This window comes from Periplaneta americana, chromosome 15 (genome assembly GCF_040183065.1).
Source record: "Periplaneta americana isolate PAMFEO1 chromosome 15, P.americana_PAMFEO1_priV1, whole genome shotgun sequence".
NCBI classification, from domain to species: Eukaryota; Metazoa; Arthropoda; class Insecta; order Blattodea; family Blattidae; genus Periplaneta; species Periplaneta americana.
Window position 1 is genome coordinate 66,727,879 of NC_091131.1, and position 21,174 is coordinate 66,749,052.

At 36.9% G+C, this 21,174-nt stretch overlaps 1 protein-coding gene across 2 annotated transcripts in view; it reads left to right on the plus strand.

The window, feature by feature from the left end:
- spab (space blanket) overlaps window positions 1-13,545 on the plus strand; it is a 66,691-nt gene extending 53,146 nt beyond the window's left edge. The window contains exons 3-6 of one of the 2 annotated variants that reach the window (XM_069847548.1): window positions 612-732; window positions 8,052-8,228; window positions 8,623-8,711; window positions 12,788-13,545. In XM_069847548.1, the coding sequence (XP_069703649.1) occupies window positions 612-732; window positions 8,052-8,228; window positions 8,623-8,711; window positions 12,788-12,943 (543 nt within the window). In that variant the 3' untranslated portion in view covers window positions 12,944-13,545. The remainder of the gene's footprint in view (window positions 1-611; window positions 733-8,051; window positions 8,229-8,622; window positions 8,712-12,787) is intronic. The other variant, XM_069847549.1, reaches the window with a different exon arrangement.
- Window positions 13,546-21,174: the final 7,629 nt, after the last annotated feature.

The following is a 21,174-nucleotide window of genomic DNA, read 5'->3' on the forward strand; positions in this document are numbered from 1 at the left end:
GAAGAATTCCGTAGAGCCGATTCTTTCTTGCTTCTGACCATATCGACTCCTTATAGTGTCGAGTTCAAGAATGTATGTGAGCTCTACCTTCACAGCCATATGACGTCACAAAGTACCTTTTATCTTCTTTGCCTTCAAACTAAATAAAGGCTATTAAATATGGCCATACTGGAACAATGCTAAAATAAAGTGAACCAAACAGAATACTCGGAGAAACCATGCTCCATAACCAGTGAGTTCTCTACAAAAGTGGAGGCACTAGTCTATGTTATAAAAGCGTGACGCGAATGCTGAGCGCAGGAAGGTATTGCTATCTCTTTCTAACATAATGTTGTCCTTGTCTCTCTGGCAGTGAATACTATCTTACTAACGTATTTTTGTTACTTACTGCGCATGTGCAACATCCTCACGAAAAACTCATTGAAACACATTAGTTAGAAAGAGAGAGCAATACCCTCACCAACATGGTGTCTACAGTCACGCTTTTAGACAGGAAAGAGCATTGCGGTGGTGCCTCCAGTTTAGTATAGAGCTCACTGTCCATAACGGAAATTTCTTTCATAAATCTTACAGGAATGGATTTATAGTAAGAAACCACTTGTGTGTTACAGCGGCTCAGTCCTGCAGAGGTGTTCCAGGAACTTCAGGAGGACGAGGAGCCGTGTTACGGCAAGAAGTGCACGGCCAACGAGCACTGCTGCCCGGGCTCTGTGTGCGTCGACGTCGACGGGAGTAAGTAACGCAGCAGGATCAGTTCATTTATACAATATTCCTTTAACATTGTAATTTCATTTGTACGAAGGCCGGTATTACGAAAATGTCAGGACGAGAAGAACGCATGTTCCTTCATCAAAATATGTTCGATTCAACGAATTTATTTTATTCGTTTTCCTTGAAGTCCGCAAATACATGTTTTCACTGTCTCCAGAATTTCATTAGGCCTATACCGACATTCGTTCTATTAAGAATGAGAACTTAAGAAGATTTCGGTAATTTACATATCGTACTAACATTTATCATCCCAGAATACAGGATAACTACATAACATCGCAGTGTATTATATAGGCCTACATTTTTTCATGTGTGACACATGATAATAATAATAATAATAATAATAATAATAATAATAATTACATTTAAATCAACGAATGATAACTATATACAGGCACGATGTTGCTATTAGCTCCCACTTGTACTTTGCAACAAAGTTTTATATAGGAGAATTACAGAAATTATTAAAATTATAAGAAACAATAGGCTAAATTACTATACGGAAATACGGAAATGGACTTTTGGACGCGCTCAGCCAGAAAATCAAAAATAAAAAGAAAGTTTAAAATATTACAACAAAAGAAATGCTTTTTTCTCGTCCTGACATTTTCGTAATACCGGCTTTCGTACAAATGAAATTATACAGGGTGTTTTAGAAATGAAGAGTCCACTGCAAGAATGATGGATGTCATTTGGAATACATTTTGCAGGAGAAGCAATTTAAAGTTTGAAATGCTTAGCGCTCAAAGCTTAACTGTGATTTTCCGATCATTACTGGACAATGACTATCAGTGTTAATGCCATATAACTCTCTATGTACATTCATTATGTCTTAAGCTATGCATTGACAGTCTTGGTTCATTTTCGACAAGAAAGTGACATCCATTATTCTTGCAGTGGGCTCTTCAAATACTTTGACAAACCTTGGGAGCATGTTTCTCACACCAATTTATTTATTTTAGTAGGTTATTTTACGACGCTTTATCAACATCTTAGGTTATTTAGCGTCTGAATGAGATGAAGGTGATAATGCCGGTGAAATGAGTCCGGGGTCCAACACCTAAAGTTACCCAGCATTTGCTCATATTGGGTTGAGGGAAAACCCCGGAAAAAACCTCAACCAGGTAAATTGCCCCGACCGGGAATCGAACCTAGGCCACCTAGTTTCGCAGCCAGACGCTCTAGCCGTTACTCCACAGGTGTGGACTCTCACACCAAAAGAAGAAAAAAAGTTCATATAAACATATGTCCCAAAATCCTTAGTTTTTTAGTTATTAATGAAAGAACATAATGAAACGTCTGTTAGATATTAGCTTGGTAGCAAGTGTTGCAACGTTAATAAATTCAGAAACTCATAAGAAATGTTCAAAATGTTCTCCTCTTGCTTCCACACACGCATGCACTTGTCGGAGCATAGACTCCTTGGCAACACCTAGTCATCTAGGATACAATGGTTGCATCAGCAGACTTGTATCGATAACATCATTCGATTAACTAACAAAATGAATATTATTATCAGTTACAAACTTAAGTTAAGTTGTTGGATTGTACCTCGAAACGCGTTGAACGTAAACTTTCATTGTTATTAATTTCTGAATTGATTAAAGTTGCAACACTTGCTACCAAGCTGACAGTATTTAACAGATGTTTCATTATGCCCTTTCACTAATAACTAAAAAGCTAAGGATCTTCGGACATATGTTCATATGAACTTTTTTCTTGTTTTGGTGAGAGGAACATGCCCCCAAGGTTTGTCAATTTATTTCTGAAACATCCAGTATAACATTTCGCCTTATGGAGAATGGATGGGAATTACGAATTATTTAGTTGAACTGTAAAATTCATTTAAGTGGTGTTCATTTTATCTGCATTTGACTGTGATGCAGCCAAAAATCAATTTCAAGATTTTCGTGGAAACATACGTCTGTATTTATTGTTCAGTATATTTCCAGTACCGTAACAAAATTTTTAGACGTTATGTTGTTAAAAATATTAGTCGTGCTTTTTTTCTCTTATAATTAATATAGCCTAATTTCGATTTTTGTTTTTGCGTTACACAATTTCAGAAAATATATACACTTTTACATGACATTGTACAGTCCGCATTTCACGAGAAGATCCGAGCAAGAAATGCCAGTTTTTTCCCCACTCTTATAAACTATCCCCGACAAGGAACTGGCTGGCCATTGACTGAGCCTTGTTTGTCCCAGCCGGCCAATGACACCACTGCCATCCACCTGCTCCTTCAAGAACGCTGAATTACTGGCTTACTCTCTCCTCTTACCCCGCAAGGACCATGCTCCCCTCGCAGGGATCCTCTCGTGAAATTTGGACAGTACGTGGCACATTTACGGAACCATGGAATAATTCCTTTATAACAGTTTTCCATTACAAGCGGATTTCACAGCTATATTACTGCATTTTTAATGGAAATTGGCGTTAGTAAATAACGATGCAAAAAATATGTCCAAAAATTAAAGTGCTATGTATTATGATAAATATGGAATGTATTAAACATTTTGTTATTAAATAATACCAATATTATTTTACTCTACCCTTAAAGGCTTATTTTGCATTAATTTGTTACCTGTAAAATAAAGAGAGAGTTTAAAATATTACAATAAAAGAAATTGTATTATGGATGTGAAAACATATACTTTAGAAAATATAATTGAGTGAAAAAAACTGGAATGGTATGGACATGTGAGAAGAATGTCCGATAGCAGATCAATAAGAATAGTCCTAGAATGGGAGGTAGACGGCAGAAAAGGAAAAGGGCAGACAATCAAATGGATGGATGAACGAAATACAAAGAAATATGCACAAACATGGACTTAGAGAAGAAGATATAGCAGACAGAGAACTTTAGAGAAGGAAGATAAAACAATCTTAATAAAAGTGCCTTTCCAAATGTACTAGGTATGTCTGAACATTTTTTGTGTATTATACATATCTGTTTTTAGTAGAGGAAAAGCTCAACAGTGAAGAAAGTCCTAAATAATAACCCTCTGAAGTTCAATGCAAATTAATACACTTTTTGAGCATGTCTTCTGTATTTTCTCATATCGTGCACGTGCACGTGCTTGTGTTCTATATATATTTTTTATTTTAAGCTTTCTTTTCTTTCTTTTATATTTATTTGGGTTCGTGGAACAATACCACGTTTTCGTTATATGTCTGCGTTTTCACAGCGAAATTGTGATCATAAACAGTTTGTCACTATCTTTTAAGATTTTCGCTGACAAATAATTTTTCTTGAACAAATTATAAACTTCTTGTTTATAAAGTCGTACTAAAACCAAACTGGACATACGGCATCCAACTGTGGGGAACCGCTAGCAACTCAAACATTGAAATACTGCAGAGATATCAGTCTAAAACTTTACGTTCCATTGTCACTACAAATGTGGTAAAAGTGTTAAATAAAGGAAACTTCAATAGCTGTATACCTATATATCCGAATTCGGCGAAGTTATATATGTACGATGACTTGAATATTACTGCAATGAAACATTTAAAATTTGGGACTTTGTGAATAAAGTAACACCATATAAATATTAGAATTTGGCAAACGTAGTTATAATTAAAGACTGTATATTCTAGTACAGCGCTAACATTATGGAACATAACTTTCAAAAATTTCCACGTTTGGTATTCGTTACTAAAGTAGTATATTTGAATCCTATAGATTAAAAATCTCCTATATCTGCGTTCACAAATTAAAGAATTTTGACAGATTAATAAGATTATGGTTCATTTAACGACACTCGCAACTGCCGAGGTTATATCAGCGTCACCAGTGTGTCGGAATTTTGTCCCGCAGGAGTTCTTTTACATGCCAGTAAATCTACTGACATGAGCCTGTCGCATTTAAAAACACTTACATATCATCGACCTGGGCCGGGATCGAACCCGTAACCTCGAGCACAGAAGGCCAGCGCTATACCGACTACGCTGCCCAGGCCGACGATTTTGACAGTAACTGGTGGCAAGTAGAGGAAATTTTCAACGTAATTGTGATTTTTAACAAACCTTTTGCTTTAAAATGGTGGCTTTTTGAATTCAAACTATATACGAGTAAATAATTAGAATTCATTCTTAGAAAGCAATATGTGGGCATAATTCAATTAGGAACAAAATGGTCTTTAGAGGATTTTGAACCTAGAGGATTCATTTATTTCTTACTTCATCGATACTGGTAGATTCTGATGTATACTTTACCAAGAGAGCTCTTTGATTTCTAACGTGATGTCAATATTAATAAATCGCCATAGTAAATATTTGCTATGTAATTTACTACAACTGATTATAATTCCATAAAAAAGAGTTAAATTTGAGGACTACTGCTATTTTATTAATAGATCATAAGTCTTTAGCGTGATAATATCAATACTAATGCATCAAAGTAGCTTCTATTGAGCAATATGTATTGATATATGACGTTAAAAATAACATTTGCTAGAATCTTAAAATTTATTGTGTTGTTCCGGTAAGTCTTTGTAATATTTTTGATAGCTATTTATATTTTCAATCAGAATGACTTATCAATTATGTACAATAAAATGAATATCATAAAATATAATAATTTGTCATTCTACATGTATTTTATTGTTATTGAAAGCCAAAGTTTTCGCCTTGTGGCATCATCAGGCTTGGATTTACAATTACAATATCTAATTTTTGAAGACGTAATTATATATGTGTGACAATATTTGTGTACAATACATGGCTAATTGTAGTTAGACATACATAAATTTAAAACAAGCACATTAAAATATAGTTGTACCATTACTATTACATCTTAAACATTACAATATATACATGGTCAAAGGTTAAAAAATATTGTTGTTATTACTAATCACATAGTTAAATTATATTTAAGACGAACAAATTATTTAAAAGGACTATATATGAAATGTAATTATATTTTTCTGACTTTCTAATTTCTAAATTGTTGTTCATTATACAATATTAATTTTTACATTTTGATACACCATTTAACCATTAATATTTTATGTGTAATCGTATATTATTATTATTATTATTATTATTATTATTATTATTGTTATCAGTGCTGTCATGGTAATTCTTTTGTGCGAGATCATGCGTATTTGCTTGGTTTCCGCACAAAACCAATCCGCGGAAAGTCTAAAATTCCACATTCAGTATTCCCAACCTAACACATATAACAATTTCCCTCTTCTTACCGCTTAAGTGACATATTGATTTTACTGCTTTAGGCTTTTAACATATTACTTTTAGAGACGTTCAATATAGTAATAATTATAAATTGGAAACTTACCACTGCAATTTCACCTAAATTGCATTGTTAATTATTGTTTTCAAATATTTTCAAAAATTAAGTAAACTTTACAACTCCACTAAAGTTACTGCATTCGTGATGCAAGTAACATTAAGGAAGCCGTGAAAAAATCAACAAGATTCCAGACTCATCATAGACTGGGGGAAAAAGAAAGACAGATATATATCACGGCCTGCTGGAGTATAGTAAAGACAGAAAACATTTTAAAGCAACAATGTTGAATATATATTATTTTAATGTACCGAAGTACATATGATATTTCCAAGCAGATATTCTGCGTCATCATACGATGTAAGAGTAATGGAACGGAGAAAAATTCTCTCCGGCGCCGGGATTTGAACCCGGGTTTTCAGCTCTACGTGCTGATGCTTTATCCACTAAGCCACACCGGATACCACCGCGGCGTCGGACAGAATCGTCTCAGATTAAGCTCCAACTCTTGGGTTCCCTCTAGTGGCCGCCCTCTGCTCTACGTCATAGATGTCTATGAACGTAGGACCGAAGTCCACACATGTGCTGAGGTGCACTCGTTATGAGTGACTAGTTGGCCGGGATCCGACGGAACCCAAGAGTTGGAGCTTAATCTGAGACGATTCTGTCCGACGCCGGGGTGGTATCCGGTGTGGCTTAGTGGATAAAGCATCAGCACGTAGAGCTGAAAACCCGGGTTCAAATCCCGGCGCCGGAGAGAATTTTTCTCCTTTACATTACTCTCACATCGAACAATGTTGAAGATAGATATTTTTGTTTTGCAAATTTGCCGTCATTGAACAGAAACCAAGATGGAGATTTCATTGCAACTAATTAGAAATTCCTATTCCAGGTATGTACTAAACGATCTTCGCATAAAATAATGTACGATACACGAGCGGTATGTTTTCTTTCAATTCTCGGAAATTAAAAAAGCTCAACTACGTTTCGCTTTTTCAAACTTTTCCTCGAACATGAAAACTTCAACATACCGCTCTTGTAACGCATATTACTATTCTTGGCCATGCGCCCCACCCCTTGTTTTCTCCCTTGAAATATATTTTACTCTCCTCCCTCTATCTCTCCGACTGTCATTTAATGATTTTTTTAATATTAAAGAAGAAGTAAATAAATTGTTTGCTTTACATTTTAATTGTACAACAAGTTTGATTTAAACAATACACCATGTAGCACCACCGTAGATGCACACTTGTCTCGATGAATATTGGAGTGTGTATTTGCAGCACTTCTTGTTTTTCAATCATTATTTTATATAATTCTCGGTTCCAGTGCTGCAGAGGTGGACAATTTTTGTTTATGAACATCAAACAATATACATTAGGATCAGCAAGAGATGATCTAAAATCTGTACAGATCTCCGCGTACAAAATTTAGGCACCCATATGCCGTATGGCTCCATACAGACAAAATTTTCTTTTCTCCATACGATTAATTAAAAAAATTGTAAGTTCCCATACGATGTATGGCCCCGTATGGCCTCCATGACAGCACTGGTTATTATTGCAATTGTAAATTAATGCATGTCGTAAGTTCATTATTTGTCTTATGAGATTAACTTTGACTATTCTGATATTATTCGAACAATTGACTTTGAAGACATCGGAATAATTTTAATTGGTCAATAAAATATGACTATAGTTTGTCGTGGGCCTGTTTATGAGTCCGAAAAGTATTCACTGCAACATGTTTTCTGTAAAGAAAAGTGTTTTTTTTTTTTTTGTTAGAAATATGAAATTTCATTTATTATTAATATGTGTGAAAACTTTATATATTTACAATTTTAAGTTTAAATGTGATGTAACTCCAATTTGTATTACTTTATCCAAATTATCACTTTCAAGTATGAACTATGTAGAATTGGGTCAACCAAATTGAAACTTCGACTTATAGACCTTATATTGTATACGATGGACAAGTAATTCTGATTGAAGGTATAAATATAGCTATCAAAAACATGTTTTGCTAGAATGTTTAGATTTGGTTGTATTGGTTGCAGTCGTGGGATCATGCCTGTTCGCATATGGGCTAAAGCAGGGGGAGCTGTGCCGGCGTGACAATGACTGCGAGACAGGGCTATTGTGCACGGAGACAGGGGGTGAAGGGCGCACTTGCCAGCCGCCCTCGTCCAACAAGAAACAGTACAGTGAGTAGTGAGCTACTCTCGGCTCCACAAGTAAAGAAGCCTGGCCTCACACCACTTCTGCACAGATGACAGTGATTGACAGCCCAGTTAGGGGAAGTTGTCTTGCTAAAACTTTCAGCTGTTGCCACGTTTCCTCTTTGCTGGACTCTTTAAATGTATTTTCTTTTGCAACTAGTTGGATTCTTTCAAAAATGGAAAATTCACAACACAGCATTCTCGGCGGTCTCCTAGCGGTATCTTTGTCCACAGTTTCACTAATTGGGGAGCGTGTCAGTCAGATTTATGGCTTCCTGAACCCAACCCTGCAACGAAGGTTCTTTACTTGTGAAACCAAGAGTATAGTGGGAATGTAAAACGCGAGCATGAACAAGTGCAGACATGTGGCTTGTTCCAGGTGAGGACTGCACCATGAGCAGCGAGTGCGACATCGGCAAGGGTTTGTGCTGCCAATTGCAACGACGCCATCGTCAGGCTGCCCGCAAGGTACCGCTGAATTCAAACAGTCTGTAAAGTAGTCAGTTGTTATTACACAGAGCTAACGCAATATTTGCAATACAAAACGTAGTTAGTTCCCATTTAAAAAAAAAGTTGACTATAATATCTTGAAAATTATTTCATGTACAAAAAATACGTTACTGTACGTGCATCAGATGTCCCCATCGATGTAATTGTAATGGTCGGTTTGTGTATATCTGAAATATTTCACCGCTATCGGATGTGAAAGAGTTAAGTGGATCAACCTGTATATACGCACCCTAAATGTTTTGCCACATCACCAGGGCCGTATTTAGATATTCTGCCGCCCGGTGCAGTTTATATTTTGCCGCCCCGTTCTTTAATCTATTCATTGCAATGCAAACATTCAACAGGGTCATTACTTCGAAAATTATAGCAATCATAAATCACGTGTACTCAGTTTCTAATAGAGGTGTTCTGCTCTTGGAAGAATTGGTAAAAAAAAAAAATTGACAGTCACACAGCATAACTGAAAAATGGTTTTAAAATGTGTAAATGACTATAAAACAAGTTTTTAAAATAATAGTTAACTAGTATTTTTTATAAATTCATTTAACATAATTTATCTTTTACTACGATGTACTTATCGGAGGAAATAAAATGTCACTATCGGTATCATTTACTGGCAAAGAATTGTTACCCTTATTGTCTACTGTATCTGTATGATTTGATCCAACAATGTATTAAACAGGTTGTTGGGCCGAACTTTTCGAATCAGATTTCTTAAAAAAAAAATCCTAGTTTTGTAATTTTTCTGATTAATTGATTGTTCCGATTAGTCCATTCTTTTGATCGCTTTTTGCATTGCGCACCACTTACTTTAACTATACGGTCACTCAGTCTTTCATAATTATCTAATCATTAGATCACACACCAACTGACCAGTCTACCAGACATATGCAACTACAAACAAACGTGACGTAATGGTTCAACAGTGAGTACTGTGGAGTATGCAAAATGGGTAAGGACGTTTTGGTTCACAATTGTTTGATCGGGTGTTATTAGTTTATTAAGAACATTTGTTAACTGTTATTTCAAAAACTTAACTTTTTTAGTAATTTAGACCAAAGGTTTTTGAAAAACGTGTTTAAGTTAGCTGTATGACTGTTAGCATTGCACTTAAGGAACGGGGGGGGGGGGCAAAATATAAACTGTCCCAGGCGGCAGAATGCCCTGAGTACTAGTGGATCCATAAAATCAAAGTGATTATATAGATTCACTTGCGTCGCACACCTGAAAAAAAATGCTACTATAACCTGGGTTATGGCAGGCTAGAGCATAAAATTTTCCCCTCAAGTTTCATCATCGGGGAAATTTCTCTGACTTTGCAAGAATTGAAACGATATTCATGACTTTCCATGACAGAATTTAACTTCCCTGACTTCTCCCTGACTACCACTGACTTTCCAGAATGTGGACAACCTGAATAATAATAATAATAATAATAATAATAATAATAATAATAATAATAATAATAATACATTCATAGTTTTCTGATCAAGGGCACTGCAAATCCAGCATTCTCAAATCTTTCTTATTTTCTGCCTTCCTCTTTGTTTCTGCATATGTTGCTTATTTTCTGAAATACATTTGATACCATCTGAAATACAATTGACAGATCTGAAATACAAATGATGTTTTCTGAAATACAATTGATACTATCTGAAATTGAATTGACTAAACTGAAATACAAATGATACTATCTGAAATTAAATTGACAAATCTGAAATACAATTGATGTTTTTTTAAATATAATTGATACTATCTGAAATTAAATTGACAAATCTGAAATACAATTGATATTTTCTGAAATACAATTGATACTGTCTGAAACTGAATTGACTAATCTGAAATAAAAATGACAAATCTGAAATACAAATGATATTTTCTTTCTGAAATACAACTGGAAAAGGTGTAGACCATAAAAATTAAAACAAAGTACAAGATGTCTACACCGAAATTTCTATTTTTATTTTGCTCTCAATACCAAAGAAATAAAGATAAAGGAATTTTATTTACAAATATAAATCGCATGAGGTATTAAGTTTGTAACAAAAAACACACACTTCCACGTTAGCCCCTGCGTTGACACAAGGGATATCCAGGGATGATACCAATGACTCTCACAATCCGGACACGAAGGAACATGATCAGAGAATACTGTCACAAGAACGATCTACCTGGATACTCTGCAGCTTTAAGCCTTTCTCCAGGTTGTAGTTTCAACAAGATGGTGCTCCACCCCACTGGACGCTGGATGTGCGGAGCGCATTTCCAGGGCGTTAGATAGGACGAGATGGACCCTGAATTGGACTCCACGTTCTCCGCTGGATTTTTTTTTTTTCTTTTTGCTATATGAAGTATAGGGTATACACCACTAAAGTATGGGACCTTCGAGACCTCCGTGCCCGGATTTTGGAAGTCATTGACATCATCTCTCCGAGCATGTTGAAGCGGACCTGGACGGAAATCGAATACAGACTAGACACCCACCGTGCCACCAAAGAAGCTCACATGGAAGTTTGTGATTTTTTGTTACAAACTTAATCCCTCATACGACTTGTGTTTGTGAATAAAATTCCCTTATCTTTACTTCTTTGGTATTGGGAGAAAGATAAAGATAAGGCATGTCAGTGTAGACACCCTGTATAATTGTTGCGATTGTACCCATAAACGGGCATATGTTGCAGAGCAGATTTTGACCGTCAGAGTAATGTAGTCTGAGTGACACGGAGTCCCCACATTGAGTATTTGTAAGCTGTCTATCTTGAGTTTTTCTTAAGAACTGATGTGCGCCATGTTATTGGATCATTAATAGTTACTTCATAATAAGCATATGAAAGTACCGTTATTGTCATCATTCTGAATTCTTCTGTACTATACATTTCTGATGATGAAACCAGTTCCAAATCACTGAAGACAGTCCTTAGCCTTTCCACAAGTTTTAAATGAGGAAAAACGTTATAAATACGCGTACGTAATTACTGGAGAAATCTCGAAGCTCATGTAAGGATTAATTATCATGTATTAAATTACTGCAAGTGCAACTGTACAACTTCCAAATAAAAGGAATAATTAGATGAAGCAGTCTCTGACAATGGCCCTCCTACTTTTTTGGCACTGAAATTACGACAAACTACCTAGTCTTTGTGCATTTAGGATTTCTCTAAAAATTCGCAATTTCAAATAATCTCTCAATTTTTTTCTTTGCTGAAGGACTCCAAATAAAATGGTGAGGACATTTCATGTGAAAACCCTCATATTTCAACTGCAGATAAAGTGATGGTTGGGCTATGAAAAAAATTAATCCAGTATCACTACAACAGAAATGAAATTCGTGAGACTGACAGCAAAATACATATGGCAGGATCATAAAGCAAATACAGAAATATTACCAGAACTTAAAGTCGAACTAATCTTGACAAAATTCACCATTGCAGATATAAATGGATACTACATTTTTAAAGAATGTCTAAAGAGAAGTTACCCAATTTAATTTTGAAATACCATCCAACAGGAAAACGGAGCCTACGTTGTCTTCTTAGAAGAATACTGGATGTTCTACGTAAAGGTCTTTTTTTTTTTTTTTTTATCCTACAGAATTATCTGTTGTGGTTACCATTGGTTATTAATGGAGAAAAAAATCGCTGTGGCGCCGGAGATAGAAACCGAGTCTCCAGTTCTACATACTGGGTGCTCTAACCATTGAGCTACGCCGAGGCTCAATCCAAGGAGAGATATTCAATCCGGTGCTGTGGATTGAGCCTCGGCGTAGCTCAGTGATTAGAGCGCCCAGTGCGTAGAACTGGGGACGCACCGGAGCAAATTTTTCTCGATTAGTAACCAATGAATACTGGATAGACAATGAGAACAGCACAGGTAACTAGGCTAGATTCTTGACTGTTTGGTGATCATGATGATGATGATGGTGATGATAAAGTGATCCGTAAGTGTTGGATATGAACAAAATCCACACAAAACATTGGGAAATAATTTTCTTCAGAACCCATAATTGACTGGCATGCTCCCCTTCCCTGTTACAGGTATGCTCATACTTCAAGGACCCATTAATCTGCATTGGGCCGGTGGCCACAGACCAGGTTAAGGATGACAACATAGAGCACACGGCAGGTGAGAAGCGCCTGACAGGCAAGGCCGCCTCGGTGAATGCCTTCACCCACCTGCGCCGCCGCAAGTAGGCCTACTCGTGTTAAAAGTCTATCATCTTGTATTTTTGTCTAATCCCCTCACATCAAGCGGTACCAACTTGAGAGAAATAAATTCTTTAAAACAAAGACTTTTTGGTGTGCCACAAGGCAGTTTTCGTTAATGTCTCGACATTAATCAATTCCATCAACAGATCAACGGCCTTAAACCACGTGATATGATGACACGTGTGTGCCAACATATCAGGGCTGCCAACTTAATTAAACACACCATCACTGTTACTGGCTGAGGCAATGTTCCTGATGTAGCAGCAGTTAAATGTCGTTGTAGCAAGCTCCCTTCATTATCTGAAACTAAACATATCAATGACAATGCATTCTTTATAAACACAAAAAAAAGTTTTAAAATCCAAACATATCATAAAAACGTTTGAGAATGTGATGTACAACAGACATATCAGCAATGTTTTACTGTCTCTATATATTTTAAAAGAACATATAACATTTTCAACGTTCTCTGTGTTGTACTATAGTAAATGCGGCTGTGTACAAACATACAAGTTAGCCGATATTGTTTTCTTGGTGTATGTTGCTGTACATAAGTAATTACATTATAATCTAGAAAGTTCTGCAAACTTGATTCTATTTTCTTACTTCTCGAACAGCAGTGGACCCTCATTAGTCATTACAATTCCTATTGCAATAGTTCTTAAGCTGTATTGCTGCTCACGAGTTAGCATTCAAGTTCAGGATCGAAGAAGAGAAACGGACTCTGTGGTTTAATTGTAATTATTAATAAAACTCACTCACTAACGATTTATTTATGCTAATTTTGGTATTAGCGCAACTGTGTACACCAACAACCTTAGAGTCATGCTGCATCTTGAAGTTCTTTATTAACAGAAGCTGCTTGCAATTATAGTGATTCTTCTGGTTATTTTCAGCATTTTATAAAAAGTTCTTTCGGATGCAACTGTACAAAGCTACCTTACAGAAGAGCGAGAGGTGAAAAGAATAAGGGTCAGGATAGAGCAGTGGTTCCCATACTTTCTGAATGAGCGACACAACTTTGGGCGAAACTTTTGTTTGCGACCCTCCACTACCGTACTGGTACTTAACTCTATTCGAAAGATACAAATTCTTTGTAAAATCTAAAACAACGAAAATTTTATTCAAAACCAGGGTATACCACCAAACTTCTAATGAACCGGTACATGAAACGGAATATGTAAACCTATTTTCCAATTCTCTTTGGCTTCTTAGACTGGTCTTCCTTGCTGATATATTTTTCGAACATTTAAACACTTTGATATGGTGTTGTTAGCAGAAGAGGAAATGATACTAAAGGATATGCTATTGGAACTAAATGACAGCTGTGAGCAGTATGGAATGAAGATATGACAACACGAAAAGCATAGTCATAGGAAGAAAAGTAAAGAAGCTAAACTTACGAATTCTAAATGAGGCAGTAAAGCAAGTGGACAGCTTCAAATACTTGGGGTGTACTATAAGCAGTAACATGAGCTGCAGCAAGGAAGTCAAAAGGAAGATAGCAATGGCCAAGGAAGCTTTTAATAGAAAAAGAAGCATCTTCTGTAGACCTCTGGAAAAAGAACTAAGGAAGAGACTAGTGAAGTCCTTTGTATGGAGTGTGGCATTGTATGGTGCAGAAACATGGACAATACGACGAAGTGAAGAGAAGCGAATAAAAGCATTTGGATATGGAGAAGAATGGAAAGTGTGAAGTGGACAGACAGAATAAGAAATGAAGCTGTGTTGAAAAGAGTGGGTGAGGAAAGACTTATGCTGAAACTGATCAGAAGAGGAAAAGGAATTGGTTGGGACACTGGCTGAGAAGAAACTGCCTACTGAAGGATGCACTAGAATTAATGATGAACGGGAGAAGAGTTCGGGGCAGAAGAAGATATTAGATGATAGACGACATTAAGATATATAGATCATATGAGGAAACAAAGAGGATGGCAGAAAATAGGAAATATTGGAGAAAGCTGGGTTTGCAGTGAAAGACCTGCCCTTGGGCAGAACACTAAATGAATGAAATGAATGAATAAACACTTTGAATAGTAGTCTGCAAGACCAAGAAGTTAACATAATAACAGTCAGAGATAAAATGGATTTGTAAGAAAACTTCATTTCTAGTCAATATCATATGACAAAAACAAATTTTATTCATTCCATTGTATAAAAGAACTCATGGTAAATTTAGCTAAATAGGCCAACTGCATGATACGACAAATAATGCGTTTGTTTTTGCCGACATGCAACTAAATTTGCAAAATTTTAAATAACAGCTTATTGAGTATTTTCGGAAGAAGCTCAAAACAATTATGACAGTAACTGAGTAACTGGTGGGTACTGAATCCGTTCTTAGACAGTGACTGAAATTCCAAACATTATTAAGTAAAGACTACCGTAATTGAAATATGTACCTATTGATGAAATGTTGAAACTATACCTACCGTTCCCCCCCCCCTCAGAGCGTCGACCAGTTTTGGATCAAAAGTACGCAAAAGAAGGTTTTTTGGTAGCATTTGCAACCTCGTATTTATGCAATATAAGTTTCTCGTCTGTGATTAGCAGCGAAACAAATGCGAAAAATCTCCTTGAAAATAATATCACTGTGTATATCGAACATAGAGTTCAGATTTGAGAAGCTATTTTCTGAAAACATGCACATTTATCACATTAATTATATTTTACTTTACAACTACCGGTATTGATTTGTTTTAAATTTGCATGTTCGACGTTGTTTATGTTTCTAAATACAACATAAATGCTTGTTAATAAGGCGTTTTCTCTTGCGAATCATCTCGCGACTCCCTTAGCTCTTTTCACAACCTCTCAGGGAGTCGCGACCAACACTTTGGGAACCACTGGGATAGGACATAGAGGAATGTAGCACTTAATACCTATATTATGCAAATACTTTTTATGTGAAGTTCATCTTCTAAGGTGTATGTCAACAGTTTGAAAATCCTACTACCAATAAGGGAATTTGAGCCTCGATTACCATCTGTCATTATTTTATATTCTGGATTTAAAAAATACATAATTAAAAAATGCGCCGTGTCCACAAATTATTTGGATTATTCGATTTTTAATACTATATTTAAACTAAAATTGAACAGAAATGCATTATGTTACCATGTGAAGTTTGACCTTAAATGCATTCCATATCTGTCCCAAGTGCGACATGGCAGGTTTCCAGGTAGGTACTCCATTTTCGCCAAACCCTCTCAAGCATGTCTTGTGTGACATTCCTGAGAGTGGTGTTAAAGCGCCTTCTCAATTCCGGCAACTTTGTTGGAAGTGGAAGGACATAAACATTGTCCTTGACAAAACCCCACAGGAAAAAAATCATTCACTATGAGATCCAGTGAACGAGGTAATCAAGTGCAGAAGGTGTTATCTGTTGTCGACTGGTTCTCCGCACTGATTTCTGAGGGCTTCAAGAAACTTCCACGCACTCTATCAATCGTCTCCTCAGAAACATTCGGCCTCTCCACGCGCCCTTTTCCTTGATGAAAGATGTGTCCTGTGTCGCGAAACTGATCGCACCACATTCGAACTGACGACGCGAGAGGATCAGGACTTCCAAATTGCTGTTGGAACATGTGGTGAACCGCGACAGCTCTGTTACCGCGATCATATTCGGGCAACACACACCAACTACGATCTGCTGGTAGGGCAGCCAGAAATGATTACACGTTTCCCACTAGGCTACATAACAAATGAAACTTAGGTGGTAGTATGAAAGAAAACTTGAAATATCCCTCTTTCAAATGGTGGTAATATTAAGATGTATATTCAACATGAGTGAAAATAGAGTGTTATATACTGTAGTTCACGTATATTCTGTAAAAATTAGGGACCTGGATCATCTCTGCGAAAGGATAAACACCGCAATGGCTGCTCTGGATCCTTGCATTTTGAAGAGAATTCAAGGAAACATGGTAAAACGTTTTAGGAAGTGTGCTGAAAATGATAGCCAACGTGTGGAGCATGTTCTATAGCAGGAAAATTGACTGTTCATCATTCCTTGTATGGTTCCAGACTTCATAGCCACCCTGTATACTCGTCCAATAATTTGTGGACACAGTGTATATTAGGTAACTCAAAGTCAATTATTTAAATACCGCAAAGCTACAGGTGAGAAAAGTACTCTCCACGAATATATTTATTCTTCTTAATGAGGCTCCACTGCACAGATGTACCTCTACCTGCTTTCCTTGTCATCAGTGTCATCACAAATGTTCCTTTTAGCAGAACAGAGCAGACCTTCCTTATTCATTCCTCCATCGAACAAGTTTAACACAGAGCCTATTCAGAATCTCAGCGCTGAGCAATCTGATGGCATCACAGTGTTCTGAATTTCAACGATGATGTCATTGATGCTCCACCGGTGTCGCACCGGTTCCCTCAGCTTGCAGAGGTGGTGGCAGCCTCCATCAGTGAATTTGATTGATTCTAGCATAGGGCGGGATTTAGCAGATGAATGACATCGTGCACTGTTGTGTCATGGCGGTGTGTTCTGCTTTGGTTCTGCTGTATTGTTTCTAATGAGCACAACGTAAAACCAATATGTTAATGGCTTATAAGCGAACATGTCAATGGACCAGTTATTACTATTGGTTCAAGAAATAAATTGCTTATACTCTCTTTTCTTTAAATGAGATGACAGAACGAAAATTTCGCAAAATCTTGCTATCATAGCGCAGACAACAACTGTACAGCCGCCATGATAGCTATCGAACCTTCCTGCAGTTTTGTTCCCATTTCGCTGCAGCGTGACGTCATTGTTCTCTACCGGTCCGGTGAGATTCGGAATACACTGACAGTGAGTCATGTAATGTGTCCTACTTCTCGAAATTTAAAATTCTGTGAAGCAGACATATACAATAGATGCCACAAAAAAACTTTAAAAACGTTTATTCCATCACTTAATATTGCTTTCATCAACGTAACCCATGTATTATTTCCACAAACAAGCACTAGGCATAACTCTTGGTAAAAGATCAATATAATTCTCACCTGTTGAAAATAAAACTTTGATACCTGCATGCTGTCTTTCTCGAGAAAATTCCATTATAATCAGTATCGAGAGAAAGCTTTGATAAATTGTTTCTCGCACGTATTCATCCTCTGAACTGCTATTTGTAAGCAGTTCATTATAAGGTCACCCTCACTCCTCAGAATCCCAAGGTTTGCCACAAAACCCATTGTGCAGTCACAGTAAAAAATTTATGCATTACGGTATTTTTTGACTGCAACATTACAAGTTATTTCACTTTGAAAATAGACCTATGGACAAGGAACAGTGGCATATCCAAGCTCCACCATGTACACTCATGGAAACATAAAGTGGCAGACTGTGGTTTTTAAATGAGAGTACTGTCGTCGACATAAATTCAACATACATATAAAGCACAATAATAACTACAATTAAAACTAATCCTAATATTGTGATATACAAGAACATGCAGCGTAATTAAGATTTAGAATGTTGAGAAGTTACATTTATAGGCTATATGTAAATGCTTGACGATTGAAAAATAGATTGTTGTTTAGTCAACAGTCCGAATATACGTTTGAACCTCATAAGTAGGCTTCGAGGCTTTGGACCCGATACAATAAGTTTATTGTGCATGTACTGCAGGTAGGTAGAGATGTGTTGAGGTAACAACGTTGCTATTTAGAGTAGAGTATGGTAGTATGGGGAAACACACACATTCTGAAAGTAAATATATATTACACAATGACAATGTCAAAAGAATATGAAAAGCATTTATTCTCCAGTCTTTTATAAGCATTTGTGTTCAATAAGACTATACAAAGTGTTAATGGTGAAAATAAACATGTAGCAATTTTAATTTGTTTCATTTATTCTATTGGTCGTCTTTAGGAAGTGCTGTTACAGTACCGAATTGCAATGTAACTACAAGGTACATTCTCAGTGACTCAAACGTAAATCTTTTTCGGTTATCAGCCAAACACAGTTTGTATTGTGAAAAGCTGCGCTCTACGTCGCATGACGTGATAGGAGCAAAACGAAAAAACCTAACATCATTGCAGTCTCTAAGAGACAGTCCTGTATTCTCGGGCGATTCTATGTTAACTAATTTGCTGTTTATGTTACACAATGCTCCATATCCGTTATTTTTACATAAAATTGATTTCCACTTCTGTTTTACACGTTCAGTACCCGTTGTACTTGGTGCCTCATTAATTCTCTGCGTCATTTTCTCAATTAATTTGAGGGCTTCCGGCTCTCTTGCTCTGACTTTTCTAGCCGTGTAATAGTTTCAGACACAGTTTGAAAATAGGTTTGTATGAAAACCAAATTATTCGTCAGAACCTTCAAATCCAGAGCGTTTTCCTTTGCGTATTTGTTGTCATTCATTCTACCGTACCCCCACCCACTGTACGCTTTACCACTATACTCAGTACGCCGTTATGCGGATTTCCCACTGAACTGCTCTATTGGGTCCGAAGTTTCGAAGCCTACTCATAAGTGACACCAATGAGGCATCACTCATGACGCAACTAAGCCAGGAGATAATGGGGTAGGGTGACCAGTTCCTTTTCCCCTCCATTCCACACAAGGCTGACTATTAACTTATTTCTCTTAAATCCAATGCACGGGTCTGTATAAATCAAGTCCTACTTTGTAGGTTTCAGCCCCCTCATCTACGATTGGATCCAACTACTCTCCAAAACACACATAGATTAAACATATTACATTAATCAGACTTCAGATGCATACAAACAATTGTTCTTCCTCTGACACATATTGTCAAGTGAGACGTACTGCCTGATAATAGATGTATATAGGCTATCTACCAGAACCCCATATTCCGTATGTTCTCGATAGCAGAATGGGTAGAGCGTTAGCTTAACAAGAAAATGTTCCATTCCCGATTGTGAATTTTTTTATTACGTCTTTGCAATTTGAATATGTGTTACTCAGGATTGTATATTCCTTGGATACATTTTGTTCACTCAATATTCGCACCAATGACTTCTTGTAGTAGAGTGGGTAGAGATACACTAATTTTTTATAATCGCGGAACCGTATTATAAGCTTGAAACAATTATATAAACCAGAACAATACCGGCAATGTATAAATTGCCAACTGAATCACAATATTGAAAATCCCACATGTCCATATTTTTACGAAATTGAGTTATATATTATGATTTCGTATTCTAAACATGTAGATCAGTGGTCGTCAGCACTCGCTGAAATGGATAAAGGGTATTCGGAGCAACATCAAATGCATCGTCGTGCAACAGGCAGAGAGGGACAGAGCATACCCGCCAACAGCTACGGTGCATCATAGTGCAGTCTCTTATCCGTGGGTAAGGGACGCTAGCCCGAGCTTGCTCTGTGCTGACACCTCTGATGTACACTCATGATATTATGAAGAGAAACCTCACATATTTCCATCAACATTCATTTTAGCTAAAGTGTTAAGAAAAAAAAAATAATCTGAGCACAAATCTAAGACCTGAGATATTTTTTGTATCTCCTGAAAAGTTTAGTTTTCTAGACATGTTCTCAATATTCCGGTTCAACTATAATACAAGTATATGACTAGCGTTATCACTATGTATTTTATTCTACAGGCTCAACAATAAGTATGGAATATTATGTTTTTTTACTAATTTCGGCACCGCAGCCTAAGGCTTATTGTACCTAGACCCACAACTCTACTGAATACACGTACACACTGCAGGACTGCCCCGTTTACCGGGTCAGGGTACCCGGGGGTCACTGCGAGACATCACATACACTTGGACGATGGACAGACAACCAGTCCCCGTGAAGAGGTCCGAATTAAAATTCCCCTGACTTCACGATCGGGAATCGAACCCTGGCCACCTTGATTAGGAGTCCAGCACGCTACCTCGAGACCAAGGAAGCGGACATAAAATAGTGTTAATAACTTCTTAAATTTTAATTTTACAAAAAAAGTTTTATACAAAAACTATTGGAGATAAACCATACAGGCCACCGGCGTGGCTCAGTCGGTAGGCGCTTGCCTGTCGGTATGAAGTTGCGCTCGGGCGCTGGTTCGAACCCCGCTTGGGCTGATTACCTGGTTGGGTTTTCTCCGAGGTTTTCCGCAACCGTAAGGTGAATGCTAGGTAATCTATGGCGAATCCTCTGCCTCATTTCGCCAAATTCCATCTCGCTATCACCAATTTCATCGACGCTAAATAACCTAGTAGTTGACACAGCG